This window comes from Ictalurus punctatus, chromosome 6 (assembly GCF_001660625.3).
Source record: "Ictalurus punctatus breed USDA103 chromosome 6, Coco_2.0, whole genome shotgun sequence".
NCBI classification, from domain to species: Eukaryota; Metazoa; Chordata; class Actinopteri; order Siluriformes; family Ictaluridae; genus Ictalurus; species Ictalurus punctatus.
In genome coordinates this window covers 1,920,882-1,940,191 of record NC_030421.2, presented here as the reverse complement: position 1 = coordinate 1,940,191, position 19,310 = coordinate 1,920,882, and the positions used below count along the sequence as shown (strand labels likewise).

The window sequence follows — 19,310 nt, the reverse complement described above, 5'->3', positions numbered from 1 at the left end:
CTTTCTATTTTTTTTTCCTTCTCAAGCTTGCAATACACAGCTCCTGTTTTTATTTATTTTATTTTTATATATATATATATAATTGGTGCAAGTATGCAAGTAGGGGCTGTGAGGCATGTAGGAATATTATTGCCCATGCCCTCTGCCTCCACCCTCTTGTTTAAAGAACGTTCTAATATGACAGAACTAAGTGGAGACAATATCATTTCAATTTGATTGATAGTCGAGCCATGGCAGAGTTTGGAGAATTTGTAAGCCAGGCTGTTACAGGATTGTTTCTCGTGAATGGTTCGTACAGATTCTTCAAATAGGATTGACATTTTCATTTCAGTGGAATGATTCATTGCGGCAGAGGATAGTCAGTGTATGGAAGAACCTGGGTTGCTTGCTACTGTTCTTTCTGGCTGAGGAAACAGATTTCTTCATCACTGCATAGAGAAAGCTGCGTTTTTTTTTCTTCCAGGTGTCAGACATTCTACATCGACTCATCTCGGTCCTGTATTATGCTAAAACTCTTAAAGGAAAACCAACAAATTGTCATGTTTAACGTAGAACAATTCAGCTCATACACCATGTAGATTCTTCTCTCTGTTTCTCTCTCTCTGACCTTGCCTTTTCATGCCTCCCATGAGCATCACTGTTGAGCCATGTGTGGCAGTGTTCTTAGATCCCCTCACAGATGGAGTTGTTCAAATACCAGCCATGTCTCCATGGAGTGAGAGAAACAAAACGCTCCCAGCTATTGCTCACAGTTTAGATATGTTTGTGTTCAAAGCGAAGGGTTTATTTTGTGGCATATTGCTACAAGGATGACTAAGAGGCATTCCCAATACTCACTGATCATGTAATATGGCTTTTTCTGGTGCTGTTTTTTTATTCGTCTGGAAGCTTGCATGACCCACATATTGCTAATAACTGTTTTCCAGATCTCTCGGAGATGCTCCTAGAGTAGCTGTTAGTGCTTTGGGATAGGTTTGATTACTCCTGTTTTAGGAAAATGTAGTGAACGTTTGTCCTGAAGAGCGATTTCACTGCAAGCTGGTGATTCACGCGTGAATTCCTTATTGCTAAAAGTAATTACTGTTAGTCAGTTGTGGATCGTTCCACTGTAGTGTTACAGATTTGACTAATTACAGTTGTAACTTCTTCATGTTGTTTGGTTGAATAGTAATACTGTGTCATGGGTGTGCAGCGGGTAGCATTGTGGTCTCACAGCTGTTCGTTCTTGAGCTGTTCTTGTTGTTATGGCGCTTTGCATGTTTTCACAGTGTCCTCACGGGTTTCCTCTGAGTTGCCCAGTTTCCTCCAACCTCCCAAAACAAGCCTTAGGCAGATTGACTACACAAAATGCATGTGCATGTGTGTGTTTGGAGCCCTGCAGTGGACTTCAGGGGTATTCCTGCCTCATGCCTGATGTTTCCAGGATAGGCTTCGGATCCACCATGAGGATGAATGAATGAATAACGAACATCCATATTTACATTTAAATTTATGGCATTTGGCAGACGCCCTTATCCAGAACGACTTGTATTTTATCTCATTTATACAACTGAGCGATTGAGGGTTAAGGGCCTTGCTCAAGGGCCCAACAGTGGTAGCTTGGCAGTGCTGGGGCTTGAACTCCTGACCTTCTGATCAGTCACCCAGAGCGTTTAACCACTGACAGGGTTCATACAAGGTGCTTGGAGCGCTTGAATTGAGCTTTTTGTTATTTAAATACTGGAAAACCTTGAAAGTAGCCTTTTTTTTTATCTAGCGGTCCTTAAAAAGTATTTGAATTATAAAAAAAAAAATCAATAAATACGAAATCGCTAAAAACTTTAAAGTGTTTATTTTCGATAGCACACGAATGCATCCTTTCACTCAAAATATGACACCCTGCTGCAGTTCTTCCCCCTCCCCCCTCCTCCTCCCCTGCAATTTACTCTCTTATTTTTACAGAGACAGCTCCGGTCCACTTTTAAGACCCTTTTAGCGATTTTCTTTAAAAAAAAAAAAAGCACCTAGCGGCAAATCTATCGACTTTTTGGGCAAACCTTGCCAACTTTCCGTACAAGAGAGTGTCCAGTAGTGCCCTTTTCCCCCGCAGGTACACCTCTCTCTCTCTCTCTCTTTCTGAGTGATCATTTTACACATAAATATAGCTGAAATCACAGCACACCCAATGTCTTTAACTTATGTGTATGGGGATTTTGTCAGACGACGTCTTGGTTATAAATAAGGATTGTACCGGTGCAGAGCAGCAGCTTAGAAGTGACTGCTGGTTAACACGTGGTCTCTTAACGGGCCGCGTTACAGTTACAGTTTCATACTCGTTCCGTTGTCTGACAACAGAAACAGAAAAATATGTAAATGAGAACAGCTTTATTGGGAAACTGGCTGTAATAAAATACAGCATGTGAGCACACAGAGTAACAGAGAAGCAAACAGATGGAAAGGGCCGACACTAGACAGAATGCAAATACGACGCGATGATGTAATGAATATGCTAATTAGCGCATGACATCATCTAGCGACATTTAGCGACTTTCCACTGAAAGTTGTTGGCAACAACGCTCCAGTCACTCACCTGGAGTACACTGACGTTATGGTGAAGACAAAGCAACGCCTGGGAAATCCATCACCGTATAAAAATTGGTTGTTTTATTATTAGTGTTATTATTATTATTATTATTATTATTATTATTATTATTATGCATTTTTTTGGAATTTAAAAAGAAAAAAATTAAGGAAAAGTTTGAATGACATCTCTTGTGTGGGGTACGGTGGCTTAGTGGTTATTTCACACCTCCAGGGTTGGGTGTTCGATTGCCACCCTGTGTGTGCGGAGCTGGCCTGTTCTCCGCGTGCTTCGGGGGTTTCCTCCGGGTACTCCGGTTTCCTCCCCCAGTCCAAAGACATGCGTTGTAGGCTGATTGGCATCACTAAATTGTCCATAGTGTGTGAATGGGTGTCTGAATGTGTGTGTGATTGGCACCCTCTCGTGCCCTGAGTCCCCTGGGATAGGCTCCAGGTTCCTCGTGACCCTGAAGGATGAGTGGTACAGAAAATGGATGGATGGATGGATGGATGGATGGATGGATGGACACCTCTTGTATAGTCCTTGAAAACAAAACAAAAAGTCTTGGAATTTCATTATGAAGAATCTGTACGAACCCTGATATTAGTCTGTATGCTCCAGGTACTAGCATAATGAAGATTTCTGGTAATATGGTGAACCTGGGAGCAATTTCCTTGGCTTGCTGTTCACGTGAATGTCATTTAATATCAGCCACATACATGATACACTGTTTAAAGTGCAGTAACAGTATCTGTTATTATTCCATAAAGATTTGGAGCGCTACACCCGCGTTTATCAGACTTGCCTGATTATGCGCAACAGCCTTTTTGCCTGACTCATTCAAGTTTACTTGCAATATTAATAACAATAGATCAAAATAACCCCATTCAGTATGCAGTGTCAGAAATGTGCACCTCATGGAGGTCCATTTGTGTGATAACATTCATCATTATTTGTGAACTGTAACGCATGTCTTCATGGACAGGACTTGCATCTTTCAGTGTGGACAGCTGATTTGTCTTGATTCAAAACCCATTTCAAAGCCATGGCCACAAACGACCAAAGCGTCCACGGCCTAGTCTTCAACTGATGGATTAGATATGGATCTGATGCTTTCTTTCTGCTATGGGCGTATCGTGCAGTCCCGAAGCGAGCACGGCACTTTAATCCGAATCGTAGCGATGTCATCGGTTCTCCAGAACCGTACTTGTATCTCGTCCTCCCGAGTAGACGCTTGCCTTTACAGCATGCAAGCATTGCAAACCGCTGAGAAGAACAAGAAATATTAGAAGTAATAAGGAAATTAGGATAAGGAAATAAGGAGCGCTGTTATCGGGGCGGCAAGATTCATCTCTGAAATGACCTGCTTCTTTAATACGGCGTCTTTTTCGGTCGTACCATCTTAGGATGTCGATTCAGATTGTTAGCTGGCGTGGCCGGCACCTGCACGCACGCCGAAGGATCATTAGCAATTAAAGGCGACAGGATAAACGGAGGTAGCGCTAATGAATACCCGGTGTGTTCCACATGCAGCTGATAACAGGAAGTGTTTAACGAGCTTCCTCTTAGCCTCTGTCAGGATGCAAGTCTGCATGCTCTGATGCTTCGCACGTCTCTCATCACGCTGATTGGAATAATGCATTTATTGTGTGAAATTAGCTTTGGGGAAATTTTTAATGAGTTGCGTAGACTGCCATGCCTGACTGAGACGACTAAAAATAATTGAAGGAGACACCTAGGAGAACCTCGGAGGAAGCAGATCGACTAGTTGTGTGCTGTGTGTACAGGTCCGACAGGGCTTTTCCGTTCCTGAGGTGAATGATATCCTGCCGAATACCACGGAATAACCCAGACAGTACTCTTTAGGGACGATATAGGCGCAATGTAAGTATACACACCCTGGCTTCCTCGTCACTTCCTCTTCCGTTTTTTCGTTCCAGGTCACGTTGACTTTTCATATCTGTTCATGCAGTCTATTCATTTGGCTAGTCATGGGCCATTTCCCTCTCTGATTGGGAAGATTGATGGTGATATAAGCTCAACAAATCATTACCTCCCTCCAGCTAAATGGTAGTGAAAAGCAGCTTTCAGTGGTAGGAGGGAAATGTTTATCTTTTTACTGACGGAAATCAAATGGGAGAGCTTCCCTCGGGGTGACTGTGTGTGTGTGTGTGTGTGTGTGTGTGTGTGGATCTTTGATATCAAACGCCTCTCCAGCGGGCTGGGCCATGTACTGTGGAACGAGTTGGGGGCGGCTGCTGGAAGGAGAGAATATCAAAAGGCTGTGGGAGAAAGGTGCTGCAGTACATTCATTATAGCTCAATTTGCAGAGGGTGTCTCACAAAGTGCCATCTCTGCAGGTGAATAATGAAGAAGACAATGTAGGTCTCTCTCTCTCTCTCTCTCTCTCTCTCTCTCTCTCTCTCTCTCTCTCTCTCTCTCTCTCTCTCAAAGCCTGGCTTTCCCAGCCGACTAAATAATGAGCTCTCCGCAGGGGGACACTGCTCCAGAATGAGCAAAGGATAGAGTGTTAAGATTAACATGGCCACTACAGGTTGTAGCAGTAATTCTTCTTTCGATCATGTTTCTTACGAATCGTTTAGTCGGTCTGTCCTGATATTTGTGTCTCTCTCCTCTGCTATTCAGTGTCTTAGTTCTGTCATCATTTGTTTCCTTCGCGTACTTCGAGAGCATAGAGCGATCAGCTATTCGTCCATGTGCACCATAAATATTTAAGATTACATCCCGTACCTTGACTCAGCAGGATCAGACCGAGGTAAATCTCAAACTTCCCAAAAGCTCATGATGAGCCGCCGTGTTTGTTGTTTGTTATGCGTTTGCACCTAACCACACTGCCATCTAGTGCAGGACACACACTGCCGTATCTGTTTGAGTTATCTCTACACAAATACACACACACACACACACAGGATAAACCTCTGAAGAGCTCCACTGTTTAACCGCCTACAGACGCACACACACACACACACACACACACACACACACACACGCACGAGTCCCTGCTGGCTGTGACGGGCACGTCTCCCTTAGTTCCCCCTAGTAACAGAGCTGTCTATCAGCATGCTGCTCAGAGCGCACGTTTATTTGTCTGGCCTCACGTAGCCCCGGTCATGCTTCAAATCCTCCTCCTTCTCCAGCACACAGATCTTCATCCAGATGTCTCCCGCCCCAGACAGTGTGTTTGTTCCCGTCTCACCTATTACCTTGACCCAGTTTTCTCCTTGCAACTCTATCGCGTTTAGAATGTTCTCACAAAAAGTTCCATTTGACCAGACAAGCCCTACCTAACGTGACATCCCTCCTCAGCAAGGCCCTGAAATAACATCACGTTTTGTTTTACCAAGGGGAATGTAAGCAGCAAACATAAATGTCACACCACACAGGACACACAGGGGCTTCAATGTCACCTTCTGTTTTCCCCATAGGATTCTGGGAAGAACAGCAGCCATGCTCTGTCACTCCCACCCCACTGAGCAACCTGGCAGGCGGCCCCACGGGTGCCACAGGTGCACCTCTAAGTGGTCTGGGAGTTTATAGCCTATGCAATGCTGCCATGCTTCATTAGAGGGTAAATGAGAGGGGAAAAATTGACCCCCTCTTTCCCTGTGCTCCTTATGGAACTCTGCCAATCTGGAGGGGGGGTGCATGCATTTTGAGCTTATAAGCACCGACGTGTGCAGATTTCATATAAGAGCCAGGTGAAATAGAGACTGGCATACGGAGGCTATAGAGCTAGAACATCTAATAATAATATATAAGATAAACACATATACAATGCCGTTCGAGGTAGTTGAACATGAACAACACAACTATCTCCAGTCAACTCATCACATATGCACTTACTGTCTACTATAATAGGATACCTGTACAATTACCTTCAGAATGGTGAGAAAAACAAAAAACATCCAGCGAGTAACAGTTCTGTGGGCGGAAATGTTTGGTTGATATAGAGGAGAATGGCCAGACTGGTTTGAGCTGACAGGAACTCTCTCTAAATAACCACCCCACTCTCCACAAGCGTGTTAAACAGAAAAGCATCTCAGTAGGTGCAACATACTGAACCTCGAAGCAGACAGGTTCCGCTCCTGACTGCTAAGAACAGGAATCTGAGGCTGGCGTGGGAACAAGCTCACCAAAACTAGGACGAAAATTGAAAGAAAAAAAAAATGCCAGATAATATTTTTCCAGTCTTGCATTTTACTGCTGCTCATTAGATAAGTGCATGAATGGAGTACAGGCATTCCTATTAAAGCGGCTAATGAGTGTATGGCAGTGCAAAATATTTTCAGTGGAACATATTCAAACATAATATTTACAGAGTAGTAATAGTTTTGGCCCACACCTACCTGACTCAAATTTAAAATGATATTTATATAAAATATAAGGTGCAGTGGTGGCTTGGTGGTTAAGACTCTGGGTTACTGATCGGAAGGTCGGGGGTTCAAGCTCCAGCACTGCCAGGCTGCCACTGTTGGGCCCTTGAGCAAGGCCCTTAACGGTCTCTGCTCCAGGGGGCGCTGTATCATGTCTGACCCCAACTTCCTAACATGCTGGGGTATGTGAGGAAAAGATGTGCTGTAATGTATACGTGATCAATAAAGACTCATGATCAATATCGTTATATTTAAAAGTACTGATCCAAACCCAATCTGCACTACGTGAAACAAAAATCCATATAATGAACCCTGTAATATTTTTTTCTTCCACTTTTGCTCTGAAAACCTCACCAAAACTTCTCCTGTGCACTGTTTTATTCTTTATATATATATTTTCCCCATTTCTGTGCTGCTTCCTGTTGAATTCTTTCACACAGGATAAACAGTTGCCAAGCTTTTTTATTATTATTATTATTTTATTTTATTTTTTTTTATTTTCACGTTGTGTTGTGAGACAACTGGTTACTGTTGTTTCACCCTAAATGATTAAAACATCATAAAATGATCAATTTTCCCCAAATAACCTTTTGACCTAGACCAAAATATTAATTCTTTTTCTTTAACCCAAACAATTAAACTTGCAGCTGCCGCTGGGTCTAGGTCAACTCATGCATTACTAATATGAGTAGACAGCTAAAGGCCTCACCATAAATTGGTTTGTCCTCTATCACCCTAAGGAGTGTCAATGTGAAACAGTAAAACGTGTGATGCATCTAGTTTTTGATTCACTACTGATGTAAAATCTCTGAATATCAGCCAATGAATACATGATGCTGGTCAGATACATGCTGTACTTTTGTTTCGCTAAAAAAACAAAAAAAAACATCCCGTGTGCAATCATTCCCTTTCGGCTAATGATGTGCTCGTGGTGGAGGATAGTAATACTTTGTAAGCTTACATAAAAGGAAGAAAAACTGTCAACAACGTCAGATACTTTTGTGAGAGACAAAATTCAGTCTCCAAAACACATTTGCGCCCAAGACCCATCACACCTGGAAACACTCGATTTACTGCTCGGAGAAACACACGTGCTGCTAATGTACTCCTGGTCTTGGGAGGTGGAGACGATTATGCACAAAATTGGCCATTGCTGATCTCTTTGACTTTAGTAAATCAAAGGAAATGTGTAATCAGTTCCGATACGTCCACACTTGTTCTGCATCGACTCTGCTTTTTGCACGATCCTCCTTCAAATACATGATGAGTGTGAGGTTAAGTGCGTTAAACTATAGTATTAGGCTTGTACTCCTGTTTCCTATGTAATGATTGGGGTGCACGGTGGTTTAGTGGTGAGCACGTTCGCCTCACACCTCCAGGGTCGGGGGTTCGGTTCCCACCGTGGTCCTGTGTGTGTGTGTGTGTGGGTGTGTGCATGTTCTCCCCGTGCTGCGGGGGTTTCCTCCGGGTACTCCGGTTTCCTCCCCCAGTCCAAACACATGCATGGTAGGTTGATTGGTGTGTCCAAAGTGTCCGTAGTGTATGAATGAGTGCGTATGTGATTGTGCCCTGTGATGGATTGGCACCCTGTCCAGTGTGTACTCCCTGGGATAGACTGCAGGTTTCCCCGTGACCCTGAAAAGTCTAAAGCCGTATAGAAGATGGATGGATGGATGTAATAATTGTAAATGAAACTTAAAAATGTGCTTTTTGTGCTTGTTGAAAAAAAAGACAAAGGCTTATTATTAAAGATTGCTGCTGTGTATAGAACTAGCCATGGAGATCAGAGAGATTATGAAAGACGTTATGTAAATTAATTGTTATTATAACCTGAAGAACTTTACAGCTGCTGCCAGGGGGTTTGTAAACCTTGTCTTTCAGCACCACACCTGTAGCCGTTTGTGCCTGTGTGTACATGTTGACAGATGCCTTGTGTAGTTTGTTTAGGCTACACTGTGTTGTGTCGGTCATGTTGGAGGGAAGGATATGTCTCTCTGCACCCCTCATGTCTATTACTTTTAGAACTGACTGCATATGAGTGATTTATTAAATATTGTTCTAACAAAAAGTACGCCGTTGAAGGACTTCAGTGCATCTGTATTGTATATAGCGCCCTCCATTAGTATTGGCACCCTTGGTAAATATGAGCAAAGAAGGCTGTGAAAAACTGTCTTTATTGTTTAGCCTTTTGATCTTTTGTTTAAAAAATTCAAGAAAAAAATACTCTGCTCTCATGGATATCAAACAACTGCAAACACAGGTTTATCAAAAAAAAACAACCTTTGTTACATATAGATGTGCAACAGTTATCGACACCTTTTTAGTCAATACTTTGTGCTAGCTCCCTTTGCCGAGATAACAGCTCTGAGTCTTCTCCTATAACGCTGATGAGGTTGGAGAATACATGGCGAGGGATCTGAGAGCGTTCCTCCGTACAGAATCTCTCCAGATCCTTCACATTTCGAGGTCCACGCTGGTGGACTCTCCTCTTCAGTTCACCCCACAGGTTCTCTATGGGGTTCAGGTCAGGGGACTGGGATGGTCATGGCAGGAGCTTGATTTTGTGGTCAGTAAACCATTTCTGTGTTGATTTTGATGATGTTTTGGATCATCGTCCTGCTGGAAGATCCAACCACGGCCCATTTGAATCTTTCTGTCAGAGGCAGTCAGGATTTCATTTAATATCTGTTGATATTTGATGGAGTCCATGATGCCATGTATCCTAACAAAATGTCCAGGTCCTCTGGCAGAAGAACAGCCCCAGAACATTAAAGATCCTCCTCCATATTTAACCGTGGGCATGAGGGACTTTTCCATACGGCTACCTCTCTGTGTGCACCAAAACCACCTCTGTGTTTATTACCAAAAAGCTCTATTCTGGTTTCATCTGACCATAAACCCGATCCCATCTGAAGTTCCAGTAGTGTCTGCACACTGAAGACGCTCGAGTTTGTTTTTGGATGAGAGTAGAGGCTTTTTTCTTCAAACCCTTCCAAACAACTTGTGGTGATGTCGGTGACTTCAGATTGTAGTTTTGGAGACTTTCTGACCCCAAGACACAACTAACTCCTGCAGTTCTCCAGCTGTGATCCTTGGAGATGTTTTATCCACTCGAACCGTCCTCTTCACAGTGCGTTGAGACGATACAGACACACGTCCAATTCCAGGTGGATTCATAACATCTCCAGTCGACTGGAACTTCTTAATTATTGCCCTGATGGTGGAAACGGGCGTTTTCAATGCTTGTGCTATTTTCAAATAGACACGCCCCTTTGTGTGAAGCTCAACAACCTTTTGTGTGTGTGTGTGTGTGTGATTGTACTCTGCGATGGGTTAATTCTAAATCATACCAGTGAATTCTAAAGGAAAATATCAGGAAATCTGTCCGTGATTTGAATCTCAAGAGAAAGTGGGTCATGCAGCACATGAAGAATAAAGGTAATGTTTTGGAACGTCCGAGTCAAAGTCCCGACCTTAATCCAGTAGAAATGTTGTGGGAGGACCTGAAGCGAGCAGTTCATGTGAGGAAACGCACCAACATCCCAGAGTCGAAGCCGTTCTGTACTGAGGAACGGGATAAAACTCCTCCGAGCCGATCTGCAGGACCGATCAACACTTACCCCAAACGTTTATCTGCAGTTATTACTGCACAAGCGGCTCACACCGGATACTGAAAACAAGGGTTCATTTACTTTTACCCCTCACAGATATGCAACACTGGATCACTTTCCTTAACAAATAAATGACCAAATATAATATTTTCGTCTCATTTGTTTAACTGGATTCTCTTTATCTACTTTTAGGAATTGTATGAAATTCCGATGATGTTTTAGGTCGTATTTACAAATATAGAAAATTCTAAAGGGTTCGCAAACTTTCAAGCACCACCGCACCTCTCTCAGCGACAAGTCATAGAGGATGTGTTTTTTTTTTTTATATTAGATTTTTGTTTTTAGTTACTGAACTGGGACTTCAGTTCTCTGTGGTGTTGATCTGGAGGATAAATTCATGGAAGAATGAATTAGCATGACTCCACCACACGGTATCGCACACACATCACGGCCGTTTTCTGTGAACGTACTTCAAACCGTGACGTGATTGATCAGTAATAAAAGCCCAGTCTTCCTGAGGTGGATGACCTGAAGAATACCATAATGTGCGGTCCATCCGAGCCTGAAATTGGAAGGAATGTGTGAAAACGAACGAGTGGATCACGCTAATATGTCTGAAAGCTGCCACATAAATCGCAACCTTTTAGCTTTTACTGCATGGTTTATGAGAAACGCCGTGTCTAATGAATCATCATGACGAGCAGAAACAACGCGATGTTCTTGCACATACTCCCTTTATTAACCTAACAAACCCTGCGTTAATGCAAAACTGAGCACGCCATAGTAGCTCATATGGTTGTTTCAATTAGTATGCAAACAGCACGGGTATTTTTAAAAAAAACTCCGTCGTGTAAGTCTATCAATCACTGTGCTGCGAGTCATTATCTACTGTATGTGTGTAATGCAGCTCAGTCTCTATCAGAACCCCGCCACTGAACCAGATTTTCAACCAAGTCTCAAATGAACCCTTTTTTCTTCTCTAAACTAGCCTCTGTGATGTGTATGCTAACCTTCGCCGTCACTAACTTTCCAGCTTGTCTGTTCACTCAGCAGTCGCATTTGTTTTCTGGGTTTTATTTCTTCAAGAGTTGGTAATAAAGGAATAAACAAGAGCTATGAATAAACAAGCAGGCAGAGCTCAGCATAGCGCAGCCGTACGGGTTCTACTATTCAGCTGTTTATACAAAGGATGTAAGTAGTGGGGAGCATGTGTTCTCTCTGCAGTGGGCCATGTCTCGAGCAGGGTTGGGTGAGAGCTAATCAGAAGCTTCTGCTGAGCAGAGCGTTCAGTTGCAGCGGTCCTGCCGAGCATAGAACCATTGATTGGTACCTTGGGGTACCAATCCAGTTATCTGGAAACAAATGTAGATTCTCTGTTGTTTTTTGTATCAGACGGAAATTCAGCTTTGGCCCAGTCCTGGAAAAGACGACTGTAGATGTTTGTTTTTTTTTTTTTAAGTTGCTAACTAGCAGGGATCTTATGTAAGGTCACAGTAAAAGGTCAAGAACGAAGGCCACGCATCTCTTCTGAGTTGTGCTATGTGTTGTAATCAATGGGATGCGTTAATCTTTGTCGCATAGCCACGGGAATTGCATCCTCCCCGAAACAAACACCAGGACACAGACATCCTGTTGTTTCAACTGTAGTTCTGAACATTTTACCCCAGAAAAACATTCCAGGGTATTAAAGTTCTTCTCAGGACATTCGTAGCACTCTTTAGCATGTCTCTGTAGTGCTCCAGTGTGTTGATGTAGATGTAGATGGGAGTGAAATCCCATTTACATCAACAGAGAAGGTTTCTTTATATTCTTTTGTCCTGGAGGATTTTCAGCTCCAAATAACACAATCTCCCATGAGGTGCTTATGGGGCAGGTCAGAGCATGCCTCTTTCTCTGGTCTAATGGCCTGGTGCCATCCATCTCGCTCGGCAATAATAACACAACGTGGTGTACCATTTTGACTGTCCATGTTGGTCTGCGCTCAACATTTCTAAAACTAGTTCTACACTGCTACTCAGATTAGGACATGGTGTATAGAAAAATTTTATTCAGTGAAGATGAAAAGGATGCAGGGATGCCAGTTTTACCGGAAGTATTTTTAACGGTAATGTACGAATCAACGTGAGCTAGCTAGCCCGTGGGCTAGCCGACAGGTTATAAAGCGACTGTGGGTTCTTTGGGCTCTACGGCGGGGGAAATGAGTATCGGACGCGTCAAGATTTCTTTCAATAAATATATTCCCGATGAAGTTATTCACGAGGGATTTTCCCCAGACGTCAGTATTAACTCAAGAAATCAGGAAATATAAAGAATTCGCAACATTAAAGTACATAAATAAAGTTATGTGTAATAAAGAGGAAGGACACGGGAAAAAAGTATTGAACACGTTAAGAAAAAGCAGTTCTACAAGACAAGGTAAGGTGAGGAATCAGCTGATATTCCGTAAGTAATTATACCCCCTATCTGTGCAAATTAATATCAGCTGGGTTCGTAAATTCATGTCCAAGAATTTTCCAGTAATTATTTGCCCCACTGTATTTCTGCTAGTTCATATTGTGTCCCGAATTTGACTTATTCAATATTTGTTTCTTGTTTATAGAGCCATTGTATAAAAGCAATATCACAATCACAGCCGTGCTGTTATACTGAATATTGGCATGGCTGTGAGTACTTATGGCACTCAGCCTGCGGGCTTTTACCTACGGCCGAAGCACAGCCGTTCCGATGTTCTGTATAAGCACGCTCTTGCTTGTGCGATACTGCTTGAGTATGTTACAGCTGTGCAAGAGCCAAGTAAATGCACTATTTCAGTTCAGTTATACATGCATCTATAGACCAGTGAAAGCATGGTTCCCTGTCCTACGTCTTGTGGGCCCTATTTATTCCCTTCTTCCTGTTGCCCCACCCTTTTCATTCGGAAAGGATTTTCAGTAGTCTTCGCAACGATGAGAGAAACCGTGAGGGTTGGCAGCTTGTTTCCACCGCTGTCGATGAGCATCCATCCACGGCTTCCGTTTCTCATCAGAAATGCGTCATTTTCATCTACAGGCTTCCGGACAGACCATGCCAGCCAAGGAATATCAATTAGTCTTTTTTCATAAACAATTAATTGATATAATTGTTTATAACGTGATAAATTGTGATGTATCCCTTTTTCACATGTCCAGTGTGAACATTTTGGCTTGTATATGCACGTCATACGAGTCGTATGAGTCCGAACGCAGATGGATTTTGTAATGGTGATTTGCTTTGATGTTGTTTTCCTGATGTGTGGTATGGGGGCTGATTATTTCAGCGTGACTACTCTCAGGCTGGGTGCTGCTGCCATCTTCGGGCAGGATTTCAGAACAGCACCGTGTGCTTCAACAAGCACAGTTTATAATAATTACATTTCCGTTCATGGCGTTTGGCAGACGCACATATCCAGAGCGACTTACATTTATCTCATTTATACAACTGAGCATTTCAGGGTGAAGGGCTTTGCTCAGTGGGCCAGCAGTGGCAGCTTGGCAGTGCTGGGATTTGAACTCGCGACCTTCCGATCAGTCGTAATCACTGAGCTACCACTGACCCTAATTATTATCATTTTTCTAATGCACAGAGCTGTGTATATATACCTCCAGGTTGCACTCAGACTTGTTTCTTATCCCTCTTGAATGCCTGGCCGTGGGAAGATGAGTGAGTTTCTCTTGTACACAGTGCTAAGCACCAGAGTGCCTTTGTGGCATTATAAAACTACAGAAGGATTAAAGGTCACATCGCTTCTAGGTCCACATTAATTCCGAGAAACGCACTGCAGAGTAAGCTACAGCGCTCTGTTTCATACACCGTCAGCCGAGGAGACGGAGTCTGCGCAGTGCTGTGCTGAAATGTCTACACGTGTGTCTTTTGTTTAAATGTCCTGCATTTTTCAGGTGACCCCGATTACAGCTACAAACGGCCCTGACGACAGAACTACTGAAGATAGAAACGATCCATGAAGAATATTATAATAAGCTGTGTTCTGGACCTGAAATCTTTTTACCAATGAAATGAACTCTAAAGTATTTCTATCAAAGCGGTTATCTTTGTCGGTTTAGATCTTCCATCATTTGAAATGTTTTCGTCCCCCCCCCACATCATCTCCACAGCTGAAGCAGAGTGAGGCCAATGCTGACACAAAAGAGAAGCTCCCCTTGCGCTTGCGTATCTTTGAGAAGTTCCCCAACAGACCGCAGATGGTGAAGATCTCCAAGCTGCCATCAGATTTCACTGTGCCCAGGATCAGGTAGCGTATGAACTGATCTTCTTCTCCCTCTATCGTTCCGTTTCATTTCAGTCCAGATTTATTTGTATGGAGCTTTGAACAATACACATCGAAGCAGCTTTACAGAAATTATGCAAACTTAGATATCTATTGAGCGAGACCGACGCGAGAAAAACAAAACCTCCCTGAGACAACACGAGGAAGAAACCTTGAGATGAGCGAAGAAAAGAACATCTGAATAGTGGGATTATAAATCATTAAAGTTTACAGTTATACACTTATATAAACCGTGCAAAGTGTGTTGAAAGGTTGTTCGGTAAGCGCATCATAGTCGGTGTGATTACAGCAGCAGTTCCTAGCTACAAATCTTTAATATCCAGGGGAAATTATCCACTGAAGCGTGGGTGGGCTGTTTTTGGGATAGGGTTTCCATCCATAGCAGCAGAAAAATGAGTCACAAGTGAAGTAGCGAATCAGGGTCAACCAAGGTCAAGCAGGTCTGGAGGTCATCACACAGTATTACTCTAATTTATACTACTTTTGTATTTCTTTAATATCGTATTACCTACAGCGGGGTACATCTAATATCCGAGGCCACATTGCATTTTTTAAATCGGAAAGGTTTTAGAATCTGTAAAGAACTAAAGGTCCAATATCTTGAATATTTACGTGTGATACCGACCATGCTTTGCACAGAAGGTCAGATTTTCCTTATACCTCATCTCTTATAGTGACGCACGATGGATTCGAACTAAAAATGGATCGCACGATTTTACACAAACTTGTGGAGTCCATACTGGCTCGAGTGCGGACTGCCATTAAAGCAAAAAGGGGACGCACCAAATACTAAGAAACTCTGACATTCATGTACATATTTCAAAGATTCTAATAATAATAATAATAATAATAATAATTCCTTACATTTATATAGCGCTTTTATTTCTAGACACTCAAAGCGCTTTACATAGTATGGGGAGGGAATCTCATCAACCACCACGAGTGTGTAGCGTCCACCTGGATGATGCGATGGCAGCCATATTGCGCCAGAACGCCCACCACACACCAGATATTAGCAGGGAGGAGAGAGTGATGTAGCCAGTTCAGAGATGGGGATTATTAGGAGGCCGTGGTAGAGAAGAACCAACGGGGGAATTTGGGAGTAGGGTTATACCCCTACTCTTTTACAGTAAGTGTCCTGGGATTTTTAATGACCACAGAGAGTCAGGACCACGGGTTTAACGTCCCGTCCGAAAGACCGTGTCGTTTCTACGGTATAGCATTAGGCCCCAAACAGACCTCAGTGTGAGTGCCCCCTGCTGGCCTCACTAATACCACTTCCATCAGCAACCTTAGCATCCAGGCACTGGCCTATCTCAACCCTGCTTAGCTTCCGTGGGAAACCAGGCGAGAACTGCACAGAGATAATGTCTCCCTACTTTTCACCGTTCTCAAGACTATAATTTGTAATGAAAACTGTTGTATTAAGTATGCAAAGTCGAAGCATTTTCGCAGTGCTCACAGGCTTTCGGACCTCACTCGTATGTCAAAGCTTGCGAAGAAGTACAGTACTGAAATGTAAGATTATTTCTTTGTGGTCGTCCTGTGGAATATATCATGAAACGCTCATGTTTTGTGTGCTCGTGTGTGATACAGAGAGAGCTTTATGAAACAGTTTATCGACCGGCAGCAGCAGGACCCCAGCTGTCTGTTCCGCAGGCTCCCTTCTGCCTCCTCGTCCTCCTGTGACCACTCCAAGAGGTCTGCCATCGAGGACAACAAATACATTGATCAGAAGGTACACACACGCGGTTACATTCCCGCCTTTCGACCATCGCTCGATCAGTGCGATATGCTAATTAATAAGCATAGCACTCCTCCATAGTTTGCGAATCCACAATCACTAGAGTTCTACATCAATGTTTAGCTGCGTTCAGTAGCTGACCAAAAAAAAAAAAAAAAAAAAGAGAGAGAGAGAAAAAAAAAGCATGACCTTTTTTGTAGATGTTTTCCAGCACAAGAGCGTAATTTTTCGCCGATGCCTGCATATGAATCGCACTTCGTATCGATCTTTGTGTGATATGTCTCCTGCGTGTGTGGCTTACTGTCTAAATATATTTCTCTGCTTTAGCTGAGGAAATCAATATTCAGCATCCATGCTCGCAATCTCTTGGAAAAAGAAACAACCGTCAATAAAATCCTACGGTATGTTGGGGAAAACCTTCTCTTTCACACACTGGAGTTCTTTCCTGAACTAAAATATTGTGCACTTATATGGTACAAAGAGGTTTTTGCTAATTCTAAAGGCCGGTCCTGTTAAGCGCAGACTTTGTCTGGATGTGATGGTGATGTAGCATAAGATGCAACGGAATGCGATGCTAATGCTCAGGTAACGCAGAACATATAGCATCAGGCTTGTTGTCTATCCAGTTCGGTGTCAGGTCGGATAATGGAGCTTCCATCTCCAGCCTCTTTTTAGGGCACCTATCAGCATGAATAAGCTAATTAATAATTAAATGTTTGGCACCGCTGTGAGATTGGCAGCTATGTTGCGTCTAGCGGTGTCAGGCTGAATATATCGCACACTATGTCACACGGGACTCCTGCTCCTGGTGGTTCACCATCAGGTTTCCGAGCACGTCTGCAAGATTTCTTACCTGGCCAAGCTTATCTGCTTGCATAACACACACACACACACACACACACATAACACACACCCCTCCTTCTCTTCCTTCTTAACTGCCAGACAGCACATCAGTAGCCATCTCACATTGTCTGCTCGTGCCGTCTGGGGCTTCGGGTCTGTCTGCCCGTGCCGACACAGAGACTCATCACAATGACTGGTCGTAAATGAAGCTGACGCATTCGCCCGAAGCCCAGATTGTCATTAGCTGGTGTTCTGGTACATGACTTTGCAATTAATGGTCAACATAACGGCGTCAGTGAATGACAGGCTAACAGCCTGAATGACGATGAGGAGGAAATGGCTGAACGTGTATGCACGCACAGCCTGTTGGACCTTTATGGATGACGCAGCGGAGATGTGAATAGCGCGATAATGGCTTTCCATTTGGTCGGGCTACAACCGCGGCAAAGACTGATGACATCGGTGCTGTTGTTCGGCAGGGTCGACGGAAAGGCCGTTTTCTCGTTCGAGACAGAAAAAAAGAAACTGACCCCGATTTACTGTAATGCCAGGGTGCACGCTTAGATGTTCAGATTGCATGCTCTATATTTCACTGGGTTAAAAAGGGATTAATTAGTTTTTCCTCGCTGCAGTGGGGCAGCAATTCAGACCTGCTCCCTACCTGTGCTACACGCTGTATGCTAATTAGTGCCATCTGCCATGCCGTGCTGCAGGGTGTGTATACAGTGCATAGCGATAGAGGCCAGTCGCTTATTCAGGGACTACCCAGTCTGTGTCTGCCATCTTCATACGCCGTAATACGCCACAAAAGAGCTTATATGATAACAGTGAATATATCTATTCTCACAATACGATTTAATAACAAGGAACTGAAAACAAAAACTTGACTGTTTATTAGGGATGGGCGATATGGATTTAGAACTCTATCGCGATATTTTCAGGTGTTTATTGCGATAACGATATCAGTGACGATATTAAACATAGTAGCGTGCACCGCTGAAAATCCGTTTTACTTTTAGATCAGTGTTTGTGTTCCCGAGGCTCTCGAGATCTCACTGCTAGGACTTGTAGCTAGGAAGCAGCGGTGCACGGTACTATGTTTAATATCGTCACTGGTATCGTTATCGCAATAAACACCTGAAAATATCGCGATAGAGTTTTAAGCGAAAACAAAAGAACATTTGTGGTAAGTGTGTTCACTGAAGGATGTTGATTGGTTGCAGAGCCTGCACCAGACAGCGCATGCTGAGCGGCTCCTTTGAGGGCCAGCCGACCAAAGAGCGCTCCATCCTCAGCGTGCAGCATCATATTCGCCAAGAGCGCAGGTCTGATCAACACACACACACACACACATTATGCTATGGGTGTGTATTCATGTAGAACCATGGTTCTCACACTGCTGTCCTGCAAGAGTTTTTTATTTAATGGTGGAATTGGACCCCAATAAGTAGCCAAAATATTATAATTATTATTATAATTATTATTATTATTAATTATGGGTTGTGTTTGTTGTATTGAGATGATGATGATGATGATGATGTGCTTGCCCAGGTCTCTCAGACACGGTTCCACAAGCCAGAGGATCAGCAGAGGCAAATCTCTAGAGACGCTCACTCAAGACGTATGTACACACACGTACACACCTTCTGTCACTCTGATATGGGACAGCCAGAGGAGATATAAGATATAAGTGGAACGTGTTTTGCAGCACTCGAGCACCGTACGCTACCGCAACGCTCAGAGAGAGGACAGCGAGATCAAGATGATCCAGGAGAAGAAGGAACAGGCTGAGATGAAACGGTAAAGCAGGGCCCTTGGATCGGTTTATGCACACACACACACACACACACACACT

The 19,310-nt window shown here is 43.3% G+C and overlaps 1 protein-coding gene across 2 annotated transcripts in view; it reads left to right on the top strand.

The window, feature by feature from the left end:
- Positions 1-19,310, top strand: part of nalcn (sodium leak channel, non-selective) — a 93,474-nt gene that overhangs the window by 59,128 nt on the left and 15,036 nt on the right. For both annotated transcript variants that reach the window (XM_017470273.3, XM_017470276.3), the window contains exons 18-23: positions 14,696-14,832; positions 16,465-16,606; positions 16,940-17,013; positions 18,679-18,780; positions 19,007-19,076; positions 19,164-19,255. In XM_017470273.3, the coding sequence (XP_017325762.1) occupies positions 14,696-14,832; positions 16,465-16,606; positions 16,940-17,013; positions 18,679-18,780; positions 19,007-19,076; positions 19,164-19,255 (617 nt within the window). The remainder of the gene's footprint in view (positions 1-14,695; positions 14,833-16,464; positions 16,607-16,939; positions 17,014-18,678; positions 18,781-19,006; positions 19,077-19,163; positions 19,256-19,310) is intronic.